This window comes from Cryptomeria japonica, chromosome 10 (genome assembly GCF_030272615.1).
Source record: "Cryptomeria japonica chromosome 10, Sugi_1.0, whole genome shotgun sequence".
Classification (NCBI taxonomy): domain Eukaryota; kingdom Viridiplantae; phylum Streptophyta; class Pinopsida; order Cupressales; family Cupressaceae; genus Cryptomeria; species Cryptomeria japonica.
In genome coordinates this window covers 546,121,628-546,142,030 of record NC_081414.1, presented here as the reverse complement: position 1 = coordinate 546,142,030, position 20,403 = coordinate 546,121,628, and the positions used below count along the sequence as shown (strand labels likewise).

The 20,403-nt window shown below is 33.6% G+C and overlaps 1 protein-coding gene across 2 annotated transcripts in view; it reads left to right on the top strand.

Annotated features, from left to right (window-relative positions):
• Positions 1-19,865, top strand: part of LOC131060764 (uncharacterized) — a 44,396-nt gene extending 24,531 nt beyond the window's left edge. The window contains exons 1-3 of one of the 2 annotated variants that reach the window (XM_057994142.1): positions 17,716-17,818; positions 18,524-18,938; positions 19,099-19,865. In XM_057994142.1, the coding sequence (XP_057850125.1) occupies positions 17,808-17,818; positions 18,524-18,938; positions 19,099-19,812 (1,140 nt within the window). In that variant the 5' untranslated portion in view covers positions 17,716-17,807 and the 3' untranslated portion in view covers positions 19,813-19,865. Of the gene's footprint in view, positions 1-17,715; positions 17,819-18,523; positions 18,939-19,098 lie in introns of those variants that run through there. The other variant, XM_057994141.2, reaches the window with a different exon arrangement.
• Positions 19,866-20,403: the final 538 nt, after the last annotated feature.

The window sequence follows — 20,403 nt, the reverse complement described above, 5'->3', positions numbered from 1 at the left end:
GACATAGGAGATACTGATGACATGAAGAGCACTTTTGGTGGAGCTTTCTTTCTTGGAAAGAAATTGGTTTCATGGATCAGCAAAAATAGTCATGCATTTCTTTATCTACTATAGAAGCTGAATATGTTGCAGCAACAACTAATTGCACTCAAGTCTTATGGATGAAGCAAATGTTGAAAGATATCAAGGTAAATTGTAATGAACCAGTAGTTATCTATTGTGATAACTCTGCAACTATTGACATGTCTAAGAATCTAGTATTTCACTCTAAGACTAAGCACGTATCAATAAAATATAACTTTTTGAAGGACAAGGTGGAAGAAAAGGAAGTCAAACTGGTTTATGTGAACACTAAAGAACAGATTGCAAATATATTCACTAAACCGTAGTCTAAGGAATAATTTGAGTATTTGAGAGACAGGTTAGGGGTATCTACCCCTCCAACAGAAACTTAATTGATGGAGCAGACCATCAGTCCGATATGCATCATCAACTTTATCCTTTGCTCTGGGTTGATGTAGTAGTGCTACTACTCAGGGGGAGTAGTCAGCTTTGAGATTCACAAAATTTTGATATCTATGTCATATCTTTGGCATTGATGTCAAAGGGGGAGAGTTATATGTGAAAAACAAATGTCTATGGGAGAGAGATTTAGATCAGTTTCAGAGTGGACTGCACTCCTTAGGGGGAGTTGCTGGGATTATTTAGTTTTTCATTGTTATATCTTCTATAAGAATTGTTTGGCACTTCTTGGCACTTAGATGTTTTATTTTTCACATCTAGTGTTGCCATCAATGCCAAAGGGGGAGATTGTTGGCAATATGGAGGAATTGATTATGTGTTGCATTGATGTCAACACTAGCTGTTATGGTTGGTTACTGGCAGACAGGTTTTGGTTACCGATAGAAGATCTTGTATTACTGGTAAGGGTTTAAGGTTTTAACGGCATAGTTTTTATTGAGAATCTTTGACAAAATGCATAAGTGGTGTTGGTGCGACTTCTAGATGGAATTCAGGATGCAGAAGGTGATCCTTGATCGTGCCTTGACTGATTGGAGACATCGCATTGGCGTGGTGGACCCAATTTAGGTCTGGTACCTATCTAGGTTATGAACCGATATCATGTTAACGTGTTCTCTACACGTTATCGGAATGTTTTATGGATTGGTTAATGTTGTTTTGGTCTAAAGCCAGCATGACATATCATTGTAATATGGATGTATGTAATGATCTTATTGTAATATCTTTTAGGTGGCCGACCTAATTGGTTTAGGCCTTAGGGTTTGTATAAATTGATGTAAGATCTCATTGTAGATCATGGTATAGGAATGAAATATGTTTGTGGTCTTGGAATGAAATATCATATGCGAAGGAGATCTGGTCGATCATAGGTGATAGAATTGGGTTTAAGTAAGAGGTCAAAGGCCTCTTGTATTGAGCTTAACCAAAACTGTAATCAGGCATGGTAGATGCTATCTTTGGCAGTTCATTCTTCTGGATTGTTGTCCAATTATCTTGAGGTGGTTATAACCTCTTTGTAGTTAGTGAGACTCCTTTGTAATGAGCAGTACACTCTAGGCAATGTGCCTTCTTGCATGTGCAATCCCCTTATTGTATCACATACTTTTGACAACTAATTCACACCCCCCCCCTTCTCAGTTGTCCATCGGTTATCCTAATAGCTCTTGCCTCTGACTTTTTCCTTTTTCAACTTCTTCAATACTTTGCCAAACTCTCCCTTCTCAACTTTGGCAAATTACTTTTGGTTCCATCCTTTTTGCTTTATTTACTTTTTCATCTTTCCAAAACTCAAACTTTTTCCTTCCATGAGTTAGGTGAATTCTTTCATGTGCCTAGTTTTTTTATTTTAATTCTCCTTGTCACCAACATTGGAAAATTCCTTGTGCTTTATTTCTTTTTCCTTATTTTTAATTCATCTTAACCTGACTAAATTTCCTCCTCATGTTGAGTGAATTGTTTTCTTTTCTTCCTTGCTTTAATCCATTTTACCCTTAACAACTTCTTTTCTTCACCTAGGGCAGACTTCATGATAATACAAGGAGGATTTTCTTATGCCTAGGCAGACCTTTTCTTAAGTTAGGGAAATTTTCCAACCAAGGGGACAAAATTTTCTTCTTCACAAGGAAGATTATGCTTCCCTAGGACAAACTTTGCTTGTTCACAAGGAAGATTATGCTTGTTGCTAGGCAAACTTCACCTCTTGATAGGAATTTTTTTTGATGTTTCTATACTTTTTCCAGTTTTTTTGACCTTTTTCCAACACTTAATCACTTGATCTTTGTAGGGTTGAGGAATTTTGTCATGAGGTAGGGCAGAGTTGTTATGTGCTTTGGAAATCTGCCACACTTTAACCAAAATTTTAGATTTTTCCTTCCTCGAAGTGCAATCACTTAAACATTTTTCTCACCCAATCTTGGGTGGACTTTGCATGGTTTTGAGGATCTTTTACATGCCCTAAGGTGGACTTGCTATGGTCACAAGGAACTTTTTTCATCTCCTTGAGCGGACTTTATTATTTATAAAGAATTTTTCAAGTTGCCAAGGCGGACTTCATGTTGCTTGAGGATTCTTTCTCTCCATACCATGGGTGGACTTGGTGTTGCCTTGGAAATTTCTTCATTGCTGAATGAACTTTGATATTTAAACAAGAAAATTTCACCATTCTTGAGCAAACTTCATGCTTAGTCAGGAATTTTCTTGACTCGTAAGGCTAACTCATTACTTGACCAAGGAGATTTTTTCTTTTCCCATAGAGAAAATCATGAAATTCCTCCATGGATAGGCATTCTTCATGATTTGAACAAGGAATTTCTTAATTTTGGTTTCAGACTTAGTCATTTCTTCCAGATCTTCAACCTAGCTTATTTAGGAATGCATCTTTTGTATTTGAAAATTATTTGACAATTGGTGCATTCTGTATGAATTCTTTCAATATTGACACTTCCTCTAACCTTGAAACCATCCATGATCAAAAAAGGAAAAAGAAACTTTCTATTTTTAGAAAAAAAAGTAGGTCGAAAAAGCAGATTCCCAGATTGGCCCCAAAATGCCAAAAAAAACTTTCTAAATTTAGATAAAAGCAAAAAGCAAAAATCCTAAAACAAGCAAGTTGTCAGAATTGACCCCGAGAAATTGTGATTTTACTCTTCCGACCTATCTGAGCCCATCTGTAGCATTAGAACACTAGTTCGACCATTCCTTCACTTTCTGACTCTGGTGACTCCTCCAAATTTCACAAAACTTGACTCATTTGTGATTCTTAGAGACCCTAGACCTAAGATGCCAAAACCCTAATCTAAAAAGCAAAAAAAAGGGGGTCCCCATTTGCAATGGGGCGATGTTAAAAAATGTCACAACAATTCCTTTAAAAAATAGAAGGAAATAATATTGATTAACCTATGAATATGCTTAACATTATTGTAGCATCATAAAATTGTGACCCTTGCAATTTTCGACCACATTAGGGTCCTCACACATGCGAATCGAATCCCTAAGCCTGATCGGAGACCAGAGACTTACTCAACACCTGAAACTGCATCTTTCTTGCCCTCCACACTGCCCGAACTGCATCCTGTCCTGGAAAAAAGGGCAGGACAGGGGCGTGCCACCCCTTTCCCTGCCCTTTTTTGGGGCATGACCCTTTCCAATTTTGCATTGGAGGTTGTGCACTGAGCGGGAAAACTCCCCCAGTGTCGGCTTGTGACAGAAAATCAACTAGTTAACCCTAACTGACAAGTATATAAGTTGCATTCACCTTCCCATTTGTAGGAGAAGAAAAAAACAAGAAAAGCATCCATAAGTTCATGAGATCACACATTCAAGCATTCAAGCATTGAGCATCTCAAGTCTCCTTTCAAGGCTAGGTGTTGCATTCATGTCAAGGATTCAACCATTGAAGAGGAGATTCATTCCAACATTCAACTTCATACAAGCAATACTATCAACATTTCTATCACAACCTCCCTTGAGGTGTTTTACATTTTAATCTTTCATTTACATTTACTTGCAAGTACTTTCTTTCATCATTTGCTTAATTCCAAAACTGGGGTTTGACCTGAAGGCAAACCCCCAATCCCAACCCGTTTTCCTCTCTTTTCTGTGTGTAGGTTGTAGGTGCGCAGCTGTACTTTCGGATTTGGACTCCATTTACAGAGGCAAAAAACCTTTTTTGTTTCACAGATTTTTCGGAGGACCATGTACACTTTCGCCACGGTCTGGGCAACTTTTTCTCAAATTCATAGGGTGGCTTTGTCTCGACATATTATTGCTAGATCTAGGTGCACAACTTTATCCTATGCTTCTATCTCGAGTTATAATCAGATCTTTGTTGCTTTTTCACTTGGTCATAAGTACACAATTCAATCAATTCAAATCTCATTCCAGAACAAGGGATTGACTTACCACTCTTATATCACTCGAAATTCAATCTCCTTCTCTAGAGGTTGAATCTAGTGCATTTTCCCCCCTCTTCTAATGTAATGTGTGAAAAGTGTTTGAAGGAAAATCTGAAGTGAAACTTTCATCTCTTCTCATAGGGAAGAAAAGCTTTCCTCTAGATCTCTCATTCGCTCATTTTTCCCAACATTTTTTTGGTTAACTCGACGTCTTGCATGTTTTCCTTTGATCAAAATTGCAAGTTTAATTTTTTTGCACACTTAGTGGTCAATTCATTCGAAACTCTAGTTTTAAAATTGAAATTGAACTTGTGTTTTGCTTAGATCTAAAAATTGTGTTGTTTGTCAAATTCAATTTTCTCCTTGTCTTCTTCAATTTGCAAAATCAACTTTACAAAATTAAGTGGTTAATTGTTCAAACCCTAATTTTCAAAAATTATCTTGAACTTGTGCAAAAATTGAATTTCCATTCAATTTTCTGATTTGTGACTGTTTTTAGATTTGTCTTCATTCCTACCTATCAAATTTTTAATTTCCTTCTTCTTTTCAAAATTCAAATTTCAAAAATTAAGTGGTTAGGTCATAAAACCCTAATTTTCAAAATTAATTGGATTTTCTACAAAATTCAATCAATTTCATTCAAATTCAGATTATTAAACATTTTCCAAGGTGTCCCTCCCCTTTAGGTTTGACCCTTATCAAATTTGCAATCCAATTCCCTTTTTCTTCAAAACCCTAATAGGGTCCTATTTTCACATTTGAACATTGATTTTGCCTATCTAGAAATCGTAAAATCCGCCAATTTTTTGGGATTAGCTTTAAAATCATCGTAAAATTCATCCCTGAAAATTTTGAAAAAAGTTGGTTGAATCGTGTGCATTTTCGCCACGGTCCTCGACTTTTTTCCCGAAATTTCGACAGACTGTTATGATTGTATTTAATAGCCTAAATCCAAAAGATTGGTTGCTTTTGTTGATTTTTGATGCCTCTAAAATAAAAAATATCTCCAAAATTCAACATTTCAAATTTTAATTATAATTTGCCCTGAATATATATATATATATATATATATATATACTTGAGTGGTATCCCCTGGGCCCTAATTTTAAAATTCCAATTTCCTTTGAAATTGTGTCATTATCTTCCTCCATTAAAAGTTCAAACTATTTAATCATTATTTTCTTAAATTTTGCATTACTCAATTTCGTAAGCTTTGTTCACAATTCAAAATTTCAATTTTACCTCTAGTGCATGAGTTTTACCACTATTAGTCCTACCTATAATATCCCCATTAGACGAATCATTAGAATCAAGGCCTCCCAAGGTTTAATCATTGAGGAGATGGAGCCTAATTTGGGTGACTTCTTTAATGAGGATAATGTTAATGCTTCCCATCGTAATCATGAGCCCATTTATCCCATTGATGAATCCCATGATGAAGAAGAAGCTTTAACGAGGGTCTCCATAGATCAACTTTCAAAATTGGACAATCAGTTTGATAACTTTCAACAATGGATGTCCCAAGAATACCCTAATAGTGAAGCTCTTCCATTAATTGAAGGCCTTGAATGCATGATTCAAAGTGATAAGAATGGAATTGATATATTGTGTGGCATTGTTCATATTGTTGATTCTAATGTCATGCCTATCAAGAGTTGTGTTGAGAACTTAGGTTATTCACAACCTAATTAATTCTTCTATTCCTTTGACCACTTCAATGGCTAGTATTCCTACTTTCACTTCAAACATCATGGATACATCAACTCAAAATGTCATTCCTACAACCATTGGTCATGGGGGCAATCCCTCTTCTTCATTTAATCCTCCATATTTACCTATGTCTTCCATAAGTATTCCTATTATCTCTCAACCAATCAATGTGACACAAGGGGGCAATTCATTCAACAATTTTGTTCCTCCTTTAATTGTCATGTTTCCTACGCAATCATCACCTATGCCTACTTATCATAATGTCTCACCACCTTATTCTCAATCCATGCCTTCCTTCAATAACATCACACCACCTTCTCAATCAACCATGTCTAACATCAATTCTTCTACCGAAGCAACCATTAAAAATCTTGCTCAAACCGTGTCTTCCTTACAACAACAAATTGCTTCTATGAGTCAAACCAAGTTTAGTATGCCTACCTTTGATGTTGCGAGCTCACTTTCTCTTGATATTGTTAAAGCCATGCCACCTAAGCATGTTGAGGTCCCTCAATTGGAACTCTATAATGGAAAAGGTGATCCTCTTACGCATGTCAAAACATTTCAAACATTGTGTACTGATTTTGCTTATGATCAGAGATTGCTTGCAAAACTGTTTACAAGATAATTTTAAGAGATAAGGCTTTACAATGGTATTTCTCTTTGCCTTCTTATTCCATCACTTCTTTGCAACAACTAGCAAATGATTTCATCCAACATTTTCAAAATAACATTGGTCCTGAAATTACTTTGACTGATTTAATGCATTGTAAACAAGGTGTTAAAGAAAAAGTGACTGATTTCATTGGTAGATATAAGCATTTGTGTGCTCAAATTTCTTTTCATGTACCTAATAATGATATTCAAAGAATTTTCAATTCTAATTTGCAATTAGATATTAGGGAAAAGCTTCTTTTGTTCGAGTTTATTTCCTTTCCGCAATTGTGCACAACACTCCAAAACTATCAACTAGTTGTGAGTCAAATGGAGCAATCCACTCCTATGGCTTCGAGTGATAAAGGGGAGAATGTTCAACAACCGTTTACAAAGCTCAAACCAACAAAAGGCTTCATCAAGTTCCATGATACAATCAACAACAACAATGTGAATGCTACAACAGGTGTGCCTTCTATTTCTAAAATTTTCAAAAGAGAAAGACAATTTACTCCTTTGAATGAATCTTTACATAGTATTAGGTCTTAGTTGTTGCAAAGAAATGTTATCAAACTTCCTCCTATAAAACAAGTTGATCCTTTTAAACTTGCATCCCCTTATTTTGATAACAATTCCTTTTATCAATTTCATCGTCAGCCTAGTCATGATACTGAGAAATGTTTCGCATTGAAAAGTAAGATTCAAGATTTGATTGATAACAATACTATATCTGTGGTAGGTGTGAATGATAAGGGAAATAAATCAGTAGCTCCTCCTAATCAAAATCTTAAATTTTTTACTGATCTTTTGCCTTCTCATATCTCTAATGTGATTGAGACTGAGTATACTTCTTTCTCCTCTGAGGAACTCACTTCCATGGCTCCGAACTTGGTAAATATGGTAGAAAAACAAGATATGCCTAAGGATTCTTGTATTACATTTGACCCTAGTGAGACCATTAGAGCACCCGATGGCCCTTTATACATAGCTGGGAAGGTTAAGGATATAGCTTGTCGTGGCGCTCTTGTTGATCCCTCTTGCATGGTTAACATCATCACTGAGGAGTATCTTTTCACTTTACGATTACATAAACTAATATATGATGTCTCTAATGTAGTTGTGAAGTTATTTGATGGATTCTCTTGTCCTACCATTGGCTCTATCACCCTTCCTATTGAAGTTCATACTAAATCTATGGATGTTGACTTTTTTATCATACCCTCTTCTGAGCAATTCCATGTGAAGTTGGGCTATCCTTAGCTATCTTCCATGAAGGCTATTGCTTCTCCAATCCATAAGTGTTTGAAATTTCCTCACAATGGCGAAATCATACCTGTGAACCATAGCTTATGTAGACAATCCAAAAGAAGTCCTAGCGTTCCTATTGATTTCTTTTGGCCTAAGCAATTTCAATCTCTTCCATCAAGGAGCGATTCTCTTTTTCAATCTTATAAAAAATGGAAGAAAGATATGATCTTATCCTTAAGTCAACCTAGATCCCCAACACTTGACATTCCTATCATACTTGATGAATTTCTTCCCCTCACAGATAGAACTAATCTCCCTCCCAAGGAAGATCTTCAATCTATTCCTATGGATGTGACTATGCCTTCTCCTAAGAAGAACAACAATATTCCTCCTAAGGTTAGACCTATACCCCCTCCTCATGATGGACCCAATCTTCTTCCTACACCTAACATTCCTCCTTTATATGGCACAGTTCCACCTCCTTCCTCCTATAGAGAGAAGAGGCTTGCTTCTCCTCTTGTCCAACCTAAAAGACCTCAACCTAAACCTTGAACTATCAGAGAGAAAAACTTTCCTACTTTTCCAAATGTTCCTCCTCCTTCTCAACCTTCTACTAAGACTCGATAGAATCGTTGTGCGAGAGAACGCCGACGAAGATGTCGTGTTTGAGCTCGTGAAGTTGTTCCTCAAAATATTCAATCTCCTAGAACTCCACCAATTGACATGATTCTCTTTTCTCCTAAGCAAGATGTTCAACCTACATCTCCAAATCATAAGTTGCACAAAACATGTGATGATTTTACTCCTATTCGTGTTTGTGCTCCTCTTTCTATAAATCTTGATGAAGAAATGAGTGAAAATGTTATTCATGATGGCAATACAACTTCTAATGCTTCTGATAGTGATTATGAATATCTTGTTGTGGACAAGCATTTATCAACTGAATTTTCAGAAACCCTAATCCTAGCTCCTAGAATCGAACAAAGTGACTTACCACATGAGCATAGTCTTTGTTTGGATCTTGTGATAGCTCCATCTGTTGCGTTCGATGTCACTCCTTTGGCATGTTGCCCATCTTATTGAAATAGTGATCAACAAGATCGGGAGGTGAATGTCATGCTAGATTAGTAACATTAGCACTTTAGATCTCTTCTCCCTCTCCTTTCTTTCTCTTTTGTGACAATTCTTCTATGTGTATCCCTATTCTTCTATTGTTCCCCTAATGTCTATTTGGGGATGATGCAAAGCATTGAGATATTTTCTTGGTCTCTTTCATGTTGACTCAAAAGACTCTTGTTTTCCCTTTCTTCCAAGGAAGTTCCCTTTCTTTGGGGAATGATGATTATTATATGCATATACATATATGATATACATGAGTTATCATACAACATACTGACCCCAAGGAAAGCGAAACTGCCTAGTGTTTTGTGTTCATTATCCTTGGGTTTATTCCTCACTTGGGGGCTAAGTCCTTGCGATAATGTGCTCCCTCTCTTCTATCTCTCTTGAGTGTATCCTACCTTAAAGAAATCGCTCCCGATAAGGCACGTACGATCACTTTAATGTGGGGGCATACACTCCGCTCATATTTTCCTTCTTGATACTCAAAGTTACTTAGTAAATTTGGTTTTGCTTTGTAATCTTTGGTATCCTTGCTTTCATGACTCATAGTGAGGGGAACCTTGCTACTTGCAGTCATGGTTTTTCCCTTCTCGATCTTTCATTTTACTTTGTCAATCGAAGTCGTAAGATCCTAAGTCCACTGGGGGCTTGGTGCATCTTGCCTCCTTGACGTGGTAGAAGTCTTTCAATCTTGTCTCCTTCTAATTTACCGATAGTATTGGCATATGCTCATACTCCTGCTAAAGTGGGGGCTAAATGTAGCATCATAAAATTGTGACCCTTGCAATTTTCGACCATATTAGGGTCCTTACGCATGCAAATCAAATCCCTAAGCCTGATCGGAGACTGGAGACTTGCTCAACACTTGAAAACTGCATCTTTCTTGCCCTCTGCACTGCCCAAACTGCATCTTGTCCTGGAAAAAAGTGAAGGACAGGGGCACAACTGTACTTTCAGATTTGGACTCCATTTACAAAGGCGGAAAAACCCTTTTCGTTTCACATATTTTTCGGAGGACTGTGTACACTTTCACCACAGTCTGGTCAACTTTTTCTCAAATTCGCAGGGCGGCTTCATCTCGACATATTATTTCTAGATCCAGGTGCACAACTTCATCCTACGCTTCTATATCGAATTATAATCAGATCTTTGTCGCTTTTTCAGTTGGTCATAAGTACATAATTCAATCAATTCAAATCTCATTCCAAAAGAGGGGATTAACTTACCATTCTCATATCACTCAGAATTCAATCTCCTTCTCTGGAAGTTGAATCTAGTGCATTTCCCTCCCTCTTCTAATGTAATGCGTGAAAAGTTTTTGAAGAGAAATATGAAGTGAAACTTTCATCTCTCCTTGGAGGGAAGAAAATCTTTCCTCTAGATCTCCCATTCACTCATTTTTCCTAACATTACAATTATCAATCTAGTAAATTGGAAAAAATAATTGAACAATTTTTTCTACCCAAACTTTAGAATTTTGGGAACTATGATTGTAGATGGAGTTGTAGTTATTTGTTTAAGGTTCCCACACTATTAAAATATCCATAAGAGAATGTGTCCTTGATTTCCCTATGTTTTCTATCCCCATGGTTGAAATAGATGTTTTGAGAGTCTAGTGGCTCACTATTTTAAGAACAATTGAGATGAACTTTTAAGATATTGTGATGTGGTTTCATTCAATGGGTAAAAGAAAAGTTATTAATCTCACACCAAACACAAAATATGATGATTAAGGGGTAGATAGAGGTGTGACTCAATTGTTGCCATTAGAAACTTGCAAGAGTTAAACATTCCTACATTGCTAAATATGTAAGCTATTTTGAAAGATAGGCCAAGAGGATTGCATTCGATAAGATATATTAATATGGCCAATTAATCAATGTTGGGGTACCATTTGCCATCCTTAACCCTTTTTTAAGGAACACTAAAAGGTTAGAGAAATGAACACATTTCAATGCACAACATGACACGACCTGATACATGGATAGAAAATGTATACAAACCCAAATGTAGAATAACATCAATGAAAGATCATCATCATGAGGAAAAAGAAGAAAATAAAGTCTCCTAACAATCGATGGTATAGTGCTTAACTCCTCCTTGACACAAATGAAAGGAATAAAAGAAAAGACTAATTCATAATCACAATCTCATGTTTCACTCATTCAATCCTAAAATCATAGATGAACACTTTCAAAAGAATGGATTCACCATACCAAAGCATTATCTCGACCATTCCATAACTGGGGGTTCAGAAGGGAGATATGATAAGTTTCCAAAGTATCATGAGAGACTAACCACTCTACTATGTTATTACTATTCAAGGTTGTTAGGCCTTTCTCATCAATGTGGCCCACACACTCAATATATCTAATCATATAGTTGCCATTGAGTTCATCTTATATGCATTGAGGATCATCTCAAGTACCTAGTTCTATGATTGAGATTTACAATATTTGGGTGAGTATTAATGTTTTTGGATGAATTCTTCCATCGTATCCATCAAAATCGATAACTTTACCTTAAATAAAATAGTTTTAAACTAAAATAAAATAACTTTTAAGTAAATAAAATATTTTCAAATTGATATCTCTTGACATTCTTTAGATGATGTATTAAAGATACTTATACATATAATTTTTTATTTTTAACCTTAAAAAGAAAAATAAAAAATACAACATTAATTTTTACTTTAAAAACAAATAAATACTAAAATAATATTATATTAATTTAAATAAATTAATTTTTTTTAATAAATTCATAAGTTTTAATATTTAAATTTGTTAATTGAAATATTTTTAAAATAGTATACTAAATATTTAAAATAATAGATTTGTTAAATTTATTTTAAAGAGTTAATTTAAATTTGTTAAAGTTTATATATTAATAATTAACAATCTAAATTAAAGAAATGTCAAAGCATTAAATTTTAATCTATTAGATATTTTTCATAATGGTAAAACATGGATGAAGTGCCCCAAACCTTTACAAATAATGCTCCATTAAACAACTATTCATAAATAGCAAAACTTGATCAACATATAAACAACAAACCCATAATTGAACAAGAGCACAAACACTACTACAAGCAAACAAAACCAAGAAAGAGCACAAACACTACTACAAGCAAACAAAACCAAGAAACTTAGAAGGTATAACTACATACTAGCTACCAAACAAAGTTTGACACTCAAGGATTACATAAAAAGTGCCATACTCAATCTTAGACATCTACACACCTTAAATTGGTGTTAGATTGGGAGACGAACTTGGGAAGACCTCCTTTGAACAATAGTCCATGAATCATAGTTCACAACGTCCTTAAATTAAGGAGGGGGTAGAACACCTTATTTTGCATAAACATGTGGATTGAGTGAGGAGAAGAGCACATTATAGGAGGAAAAAAAGGGCATCTAATTGAACATAATCGAAGCCAAGACTAAGGGAATGGAAGGAAAAAATGTGGACCCAATAGGAATCATTGAAGGAGTTATGACATAGAGGTATGCTTTGTGAAACCATCAAAATATTATAATATTATAATAAATGTAACTTTTAATAAAAAATTAATTTAAATAAAGTAGTATATAATATTATATAATTTAATAAACTTCCACTATCAATTTTTTTTTCTGATTGCAAGCTATATGACTACCCATCATCATCAATGGGAAAATGGTATAATGGGTGCTTTAAAAAAATATAGGGATGATGCTAACAAGGTTTGTGATATTGGTACACATGATTGGGATGATCAATATTTTAGGGTGCTATGGGCATACCAAAAATCATATAAGGGTAAAAAATATTGTCCTAGAAATCATTCATTTTGAAACACCTCACTTACTTTACTTCAAAGTGAGTAGTGAATTGTAAAAAAATTATAGTTCATTAGTTTAAATTAAAAAAAACATATTCTCATTAGTTTAAATGATGCACTTTGACACTTAATGCATTAAGTGATGGATGGAGAAATGGGATTGAAGCTAGAAAAACGAGCCATCTTATATGTCAATTATCATCATTGTAGTTGATGTCAGATCACTAATACCTCTGGGAATTTAATCTAGCCCAATACTCTACTTTCTAGCCCATTTGTAACACCTTTAAGATGTTGTGTGTCATACAAACAATTTATTTTGAGTCTTCTTGGCTCTTAAATTTATATACGTTTAAAATTTTTCATTATGAAGGATTATTATTATATATAATTTTAGAATGAACATTTTATTTAGTATGACAATATCCATCATTACGATTTCATAAATAGTGATTCACAAATAACCCATCTATCATTTTTTGTAATGAGCTTCTTATTAACTCATTTCATTTGGTGATTCTTGGAGGGATGAAGCAATGATATTTGAAGTATCAAAATGAAGCTCGATGTGGTGTTCAATGTTAAACATAGATTTGTACCAAGTAGCTAGAACATATTAAGGGGATACTCATCTAATACTCTTCCAACTAATATGTGGTTAGGAATGTAGTTACATCCCAATAGTTTAATATACTAATCTTGCTATTTCACTTTAAAATATTTTTGCATGTATTGTGCCTTATAAATATTCCACTTTGGAGCTTCTATTATTTTTCCATTTTACAATGTTTATGAATATAGTTTTTCTATAGTGCATGATTATTAAAAAAAATTAAATCAACTATATTTTAGAATTTATCACTTATATTTCATTAGTGGTGATTCAATAGTAATTTAAATCTCATGAGTTCTTCTTGATAATATGAGACTCACACAACATTCAAGGTGATGATCACAAGAGTGAATCGATGTGATTGAAACTCATTAAGTAAACAATTACATAACATCAATCATCACCACTAGGAATTGTCGTTAGTAATTGGGTCTTTGTGGAAGTGTTCCCCTTAATCAAGGCCCCCTAGATTGTTACTCCATTCATTAAAAAAATTGAAGTATTGCATGCCCTAAAAACTATTCATTTGGGAGCTTTGGCTTTGGTGTTTCATAGTGTATAATAATTAAATTATCATTTTTGGGGAATTTAACTACTTAGGTTTGTATCAATCCAATTATGAGCTTGAATAGTCCCTTAAAAACTCATTCCATCACGTGATTCTCACACTGGGAAAAGTAGTGGGGTTGGAAATAATTAAATAAACAATCACATAGTATCAATTGAGTAGTAGTAGTGGGGTTCGAAATAGTGAAATAAACAATTACATAGTATCAATTGTCACTACTCATAAATGCATCCAATAACAATTAATTTCTAGGAAATCAATTACTGGAGTTGGAATTAATGAAACAAACCATCACATAGTACAATTGGCACTACTCATATATGCACCCAATAACAAATAATTGTCACTACTCATATATGCACCCAATAACAAATAATTTCTAAGAAATCACTTATTTAGTACTATTTGAGCTCAATCATGGTTGACCATAGAATTTCCCAACAATCAATTCTACTTAGTTTGAATTAATGGAACAAACCATCACATAGTACAATTGTCACTACTCATATATGCACCCAATAACAAATAATTGTCACTACTCATATATGCACCCAATAACAAATAATTTCCAGGAAATCACTTATTTAGTACTATTTGAGCTCAATCATGGTTGACCATAGAATTTCCCAACAATCAATTCTACTTAGTTTGCCATCCCATTTTCAAATCCTTAAGCAAATAACCGTGTTATGAATATTGCATTTGGTGTTCCTTGTTCTTTTATTTCTATGCATTAAGTTTTTTTGCATAATTGTATAAGTATCAAACATTACTTTTAGAAATCAATCACATGTTTAACATCATGTCATGTCTATATTCATGATCAATATTTTATGATTAATGGTTCCCAATAAGTTTTCTTAAATGAGCTTGAGTGATCTATCAAACACTTATTGTATTGAATGATGCTCATAGGAGTGAAACAATGGATTACATGATGCTCATAGAAGAAGCAATACAAAATGAAGGTTAAAATTTCTAGTGACGTCAAAATTCAAAGATAAAAGAAAATTGTCTTTATCATGAGATAGAGTAGGAGATGAAGTGAGGGCATGGGTTTTACAAGACAAAAAGATTTAAAATTCACTGTAGTGAGAATGAACCAAAGATGAAGCAAATGGAAGATCACTGTAGTGAGAATGAACCAAAGATGAAGCAAATGGAAGATTTAAGATGTAGTGAGAATGAACCAAAGATGAAGCAAATGGAAGATTTAAGATGCATACTGACAACTTTTAAGATTGGAATCTTTACAATTCAAAGTGGAAATGTGAAAGATTTTGAATTCATGTCTAATAATGGATTAGACGAGTCCATAATATTATATGAATTAAATCACTAGCTTTTTTAGGTGCAAGCATGAATCCCAAGGCATAAGAAAATTAACATTTTATAAGAAATTAAATTTTTTCCTAATTTTATTTGAGAATAACGATTCAATCCATATTTGACATAAAATTAAAATGGACCTTGTCTCTATTTTTAATGATTTTTTCAACATTTTTCTTGACTAAATACCAATTAATTGAAATATCTTTATTTTTGTTTTATAAGTGTCGGCGCTTCTATCAAACTCCATTTTTAGGCCTCCCATTATTAGTTTATTATCAAAGTTATATTAGATAGAAATCAATGATTGTCCTTCTTGTCAAACTTTATTTTTGTTTTATACGTGTTGGCACCTCTATCTTGAAACTCCATTTTGGGCCTCCCATTATTAGTTTATTATCAAAATTACATTAGATAGAAATCAATGATTGTCCTTCTTGTCAAAATTGTCAATTTTGTCCATTCCTTAGTCTTTTCAAACTAACAAATATGTAGAAAAAATATGATTTCATTTTTTTTTACTATGAAAACATATGATGGAAACCATGAGAAAAGAACACTATAGCTTGTTATATGGACAAGGAATGCCAAATAGAGATGAATCAAGCATTTGAAGGGTGATAGATCCAAAGTGAAATGAAATAAGATATAATGATGAAGAATGGAAGTTGATGACAAGGTTTACAAATAGTTTACTAAGTTCCTTCAACACTCTATTCAAGAAAATAGGGACGACTTTAAGAAGAGAACATAATGTGAGTGGCAATGGCATAAAGGAAATGTGTGTAAGGTGGCAAGTACATGACAAAAGTACATGCAAGTATAACATAATGTGGGTCACTCTTTTTAGTGGTTGTATCAACACAAAATGGTGAGAAATGGTAGAGATAAATGTGTGTAAGGTGGCAAGTACATGACAAAAGTACATGCAAGTATAACATAATCTGGGTCACTCTTTTTAGTAGTTGTATCAACACAAAATGGTGAGAAATGGTAGAGATAATGCAACATAATGACAAGGAGAAACTTTGATCTATTAAATTTAAATGCAGCATTTTGTTAGAGGTTATGCAAACACAAAATGGTTATTAAGGAGGCAATGCATTGAAAAAACTAGGAAATAAAATTAGCTTCATTTGGAGATGATGAAACTAAGAAGAAACTATGCCTACAATGGAATTAAAGTGATAAGCAAGAATAAGTTGTGATATTTACACAGTATTGCCATTAAGAAAAGGTGACTTTAATGGCAAAATGATAAGAAAATCATGACCAACAATTCAATTTTAAAGAAATAAAATAAGATATGGAACTTCTTGCCTCATAATTCTAATTTTAAATGTTACAACTCAACTAGCAATCACTTTATGAGTTTAAAACATTCACAAGTTTCACTGTATTACCATCTAAAAACTATGAATGATAGGTTCAATCAGCTAAGTTTAGTTTTACTCCTTATCATGAGTGTTTTAAAGAAAAAAGCATTAGATTATGACCCTTTTTTTAAATAAGAAAACAAAATGGAGAAGTTCTAAGTAGTTTTAAAAATTCATAGACAAACCTATTTTGAGTCGTGTATTTCCTCTTTTTAATGGATGGGGATTAGATTTTGTTTTAAATAAAATATTTAATGAATACTTAATTGTATTTTTCTCTTTAAATATTTTTCTTGATATCTTGTAAATAAGTTCCTTTAGCACATAAATTATAATAAGAGTTGATGCTAGAATTGAATGACAAAAAATGTCATCAAGTTATGAAGTCAACTATTTGTTTTTTGTTTTGTGGATATATATATGTAAGTTGATGTTAAGCCTATGATACACAATCTTATGTTGAGGTCAGTGATTATGTGTTCATGATTCCAAGAATTAAATTGAATTGGATAATTGTGTTGAGCCTTTCATTGCTTATTATCCATTGAAGTAATAATTTTGTGTGTTCCTTTAGCAGTTTGGTTTCTATAATCACGAGGTGTTCATCCATTTAATCATTTCCTATTGAAGTGGTATATTGGTCTATGATTTATCCAATAGCTGTTATTTGTTGACATTATTTTATTAATGTTTGTTTATAGCCTAATACTAGCGGAGCTTCTTTAATCAATAAAAATATGTGCATATAAATGATTAAAATGTTTATCCTCCTTAATATAGAAATATCATTTTTTTAATAGCCCAATCCTTATATCCAAGACAAAAGTATAGTCAATTAGATATTTAGATTAATATAGAACATCCCATAAAATCTTGTACAATGTGCATTCTTGTAAATTTTGTTAATTTTAGGGTTAATTAGATCTCAACAAGACCCCTTATAATTTGAAGAATGGTTCTACGGTATGTGTTGTTTCATTTTGTGTTGTCTACCAACAAATAAATCCAAACATTAGTAGTGTTTGGAAACTATGAGATACATGAAGCAGGTCTTGCAAGAACAAGAAACAGATCTAATCATTTCTTAACTAAAGACTTTTCATCCTAACTAATTATTTTCTGTTTACTGAATTTTCATGATTAAACATTAATACCTACTAAGTCTTGTATGCGTCTAATTTCACATGAAGTTATTGCCTTGGCTGGCTATGTTGCTTGTCATGAGCTGGGTGAATTAAATCTTTCCTTCCCTTGCGTTAAATTTGTACAAGTCGAGTTTTTTAATAGAGGCAAAAAATTTGCAAAGATCATTTTGTCACAGGGACTGGTAGCACAGATGTATTCATTTGGCATTTCATGTGCTTTAATAACTTCTCTGGGGGAAATTGATTCCCATCCGCAACCAAGGCTGTCTACATTCTTCTCTTCTGTTTATCTTCTTCCTCTTCTGTGCTTTGTACGGGTTTTTAAAATGTCTTCCTTTGTTTGAAATGTTTTGACTAGGTTGTCAGAATAAATATATTATAAATCATGCATCCTTATTTAAAATTTCCTTCGTTAGAAATGTTTCTCGCTCTGCTCTTTTCTTTCTTTAGCAACGCAAAATCTAAATTTCCATTTACATTCTTCTGGTAAGGTTGGTTGATTTTCAAGCTTTGTCACTTGCAGGAATCGTTCTGCTGAGATACTATATGGGTATTCCAGTTCAGAAATTGTTGGACATAATATCGTCCAGCTTCTTGTACACAAAAATAATATCGATTTTGAAAATGAACTTGTTAATCAGCTTGCGCAAGGACATAGCTGGAAGGGGCAGTTGTTGTTTAAAAAGAAATCTGGAGATATTTTTCCAGCATTGGTAACCAACACACCTCTTTATAATGAGAGTGGTGTCTTTGTTGGTGTCATTTCTGTGACACATGATGCACGTCCTCTTAATGGAGAAGCTACTGTAATTGACAACCATTCATCTGTCTCCAGTGAGGCTGGTGATCGTGCAAACAAAAACAATGAGATGGGCAAGTCTAAAGTGGAATTTCAACAGCTGTTTGAACATCCTATTGCATCAAAAGTTTCTAATGTTGTAGGTTTTTCATTCTCTTCTATTTCTCTCTTTTCCAATAGTGAATTACATCAGAAACTGGGGACTTTGAGATCATTACATAGTGTTAGTATATTAGTTTCCTGAAATTCTGTTCGTAACTCAAATCTAATTTGTTGTGTTGGATGAATTATTGAAACAGGCATCTAAGGTAACATCTAAGGTGCGTTCATGGATGCATAATGGTGACAATGTGGAATGTGAAGGTGGGATTCACAGAGGCAAGTGTTCTGAACACCTTCCTCATATTAACCAGGCTTCAGACCATAGAGAGTATCACAATGCCAATTTCAATGAGAAAAAGGCATTTAAAGATACTAGAATATCATTTAATTCTGGCCTTTCTCCACATTTTACCCCTTTTAGAAAGCTTAGGGGTACATCTGAAAGCAACACTTGCAATGAAGGTGAGAAAAAAAAAGGGATTTGCAACACCTTAGGCTCTAAAGCAGAAACGTGGATGGCAAAGAAGGGAAAACTGTGGAAGTGGGGAGGTGAATGTCATGTTGAGGAGATTAAGAATCATTTTGTAACGCCTTGGATGAATATTGATAAGGAAAATGATTCCGAAAATCACAAAAAGAAAAACACAAGTTATCGTAGGGAAAGCTACTCTAATGATGTGAATAAATCAAGGTTTAATGATTGCTCCATCCTTTGGCTATCAAATAATGCAGCTAGTGTGAGTCATAATGGAAGAATTAGCAGTATCAATTGCAGAAATACAAAAAGTCTTGAGATAGGTTTGGGTACTCTGGACTGTGAAATTCTCTGGGAAGACCTTACAATTGGAGAATACCTTGGGCAAGGTAATGTTAAGTTGCTGATTTCCATTTCTAGGCTTCTTTGCATATAAAATTTGCATTTGAAACTGACCAGCGATGTAATTGATATGCAATTTCTGTGTCATTTTTCTGGATTTCCATTATGTATTATATGCTTTTATCATTTGTTTGATCTTTCCTTCATACCTTCTAACAACTGTTTTGAAATAGGAAGCAAACAGAGATGGAAATTTATTGTGTTTCTTCTAGTGATTGTACATCTATGTCGACCTTCTTAAAGTCAAATTTAATTCTCTAATATCTTGGACTACTATATTTGATTCAATTTTTCTTGCATCAAAATGAACGAATCACAAAGACCACGTTAATTTTTTTCCTTTTTAAATGCTTGTATTTACCTTAAATACATCTATCTAAAAACTGCCGAGAGATATCAAGAGTTGTTTTATTTACTTACAAGTTATTTTATATTTTACTTTGAAACTATTTTAATTACTATATACATGGAGACAAATAATTTATGTGCCACTTATTTTAGAAATATTATATTTATTATTAAATTTAATATTTTGATGCAAAAATGATTGTCAAATTCAAGATAAAAGGTTTTTGTTAACATGACACTACACTCTACCCATTGCTGCTATTGTATAATGCTTCTC